The sequence below is a fragment of the Mesitornis unicolor genome, unplaced genomic scaffold (assembly GCF_000695765.1).
Source record: "Mesitornis unicolor isolate BGI_N332 unplaced genomic scaffold, ASM69576v1 scaffold43368, whole genome shotgun sequence".
NCBI lineage: Eukaryota > Metazoa > Chordata > Aves > Mesitornithiformes > Mesitornithidae > Mesitornis > Mesitornis unicolor.
In genome coordinates, this window is record NW_010202128.1 from 1 (window position 1) to 1,461 (window position 1,461).

The window sequence follows — 1,461 nt, forward strand, 5'->3', positions numbered from 1 at the left end:
GCGGGAGGGCCGGGCTGGATGGTGACTCGTGGGTAGAGGACGTGGGATAAGTTCTCTGCTGTCTGCTTTGACTTGGGACTGCTCTTTGGCAAGTGACTTGTGTCCGCGCTCCGGCCAGGAAACCAATTGTACTCGGTCTCTGTCGCCACCGAAATTGCGGTGTTCAACCAGTCTGTTTATCTCTTTTTTTTTTGGTTTTTTTTTTGTTTTCTTTTCCTTTTCCCCCCACCCTTAATATTTTTTTTTTTTGCGTGCGTGCGTGTATGTGTGTGTGCGACCTCTTCATCTGATGTTTAATAATAAAAGGGATGAACGTTACCGCCTGCAGCTCTACTGCCTTTCTCACAGGGGTTGCCGCGCTGGCTGGGGCTTTAGGGCAGCGCAAGCAGGGCAGGGGGTGGCACTGCACCCCTATATGGTAGCCAGCCCTGGTGCCCCGAGGAGGGGGACACAGCAGTGACAAGGCTCCCTGCCCGCTGTGGGGGCACTGGTCCTTCACTGCCAGCTGCTTCAGTGCCTTGATGCACCCAGCCTGGAGCACAGCGAGCGGGACAGGGGGGCAGTCATAGCCCTGGGCACCCTGCGCTGCTTTTGGCAGGGTTTGCTGAGCCCCAGGTAGGGGCTGTGCACTGGGGAGGGATCTTCAGGACCAGTGAAGTGGTCCCAGAGAGACTCGGAGCTGGAGGAGGGTGACAGGGGGCCTAGAGCCACGGTGTCTCCGCTGCCAGGGTGGCAGGGTGCTGGTGGTGCTCACGTCTGGGGGGCTGAGTCCTGCTGGGTGTCCCATCCATGTGGGGGTGCCCTGTACCCCCCTGAGCAGGATGGGGGCATAGCTCACACCGAGCCCATGGCAGAGGGGGGCTGTGAGAGCCCCCAAGCTGTGACCCTGGCAGCCTTGGGCAGCACCACTCTGCAGGCTGGCAGGGAGAGGCACCCCCTGCTCTGCTGGCATCCCCGTTTCCCCATTCTGACCTGCAGGACAGGGCTCAGGGCACCCCCCAGAGCTCCTGTCCCCACTGCCCATCTCCTGGGTCCCCCCCCGCCCCACCAGAGCCACACGGCTGCTGCGGAGAAGGCGCTGGTTTAATGCTGCAGCCCGGCCTGGAGCCAGCCCTGTGACAACAAAGAACTGGGGGGGACTGTCCCCAAACAGGAGTCCTGTCCCCAAGCCCCCAGGCTCAGCTGTGCTTGTTGATGTGGCGGGAATGAGCGTGCACGGGGGCACGGCCTCCACGAAGGCACCCACGTGGTCGGGGCTCATGTCAGGGTAGAGGCCGTGGCCCAGGTTGGCGATGTAGCGTTGGGTCCCAAAACCTTCCAGCATCTTCTTCACCAGGTCCCCAATCTTCTCCTGCAGGCACAGGGGGACACCACGTGTCAGCCCCATCCAGCTCGGGGTACACCAACCCCCACCAGTCCCCAGGCAGCCTGGGGGACGGCTGGGACACGAGTGGGGGAAAC

The 1,461-nt window shown here is 61.9% G+C and overlaps 1 protein-coding gene across 1 annotated transcript in view; it reads right to left on the reverse strand.

Moving 5' to 3' along the window:
* Positions 1-1,178: 1,178 nt before the first annotated feature.
* The window catches only part of UROD (uroporphyrinogen decarboxylase), a gene marked incomplete at its 5' end in the record, with an annotated part of 2,684 nt that continues 2,401 nt past the window's right edge, over positions 1,179-1,461 (reverse strand). The window contains 2 exon segments of the mRNA XM_010190304.1: positions 1,179-1,217; positions 1,220-1,351. Coding sequence (XP_010188606.1) covers positions 1,179-1,217; positions 1,220-1,351 — 171 coding nt within the window.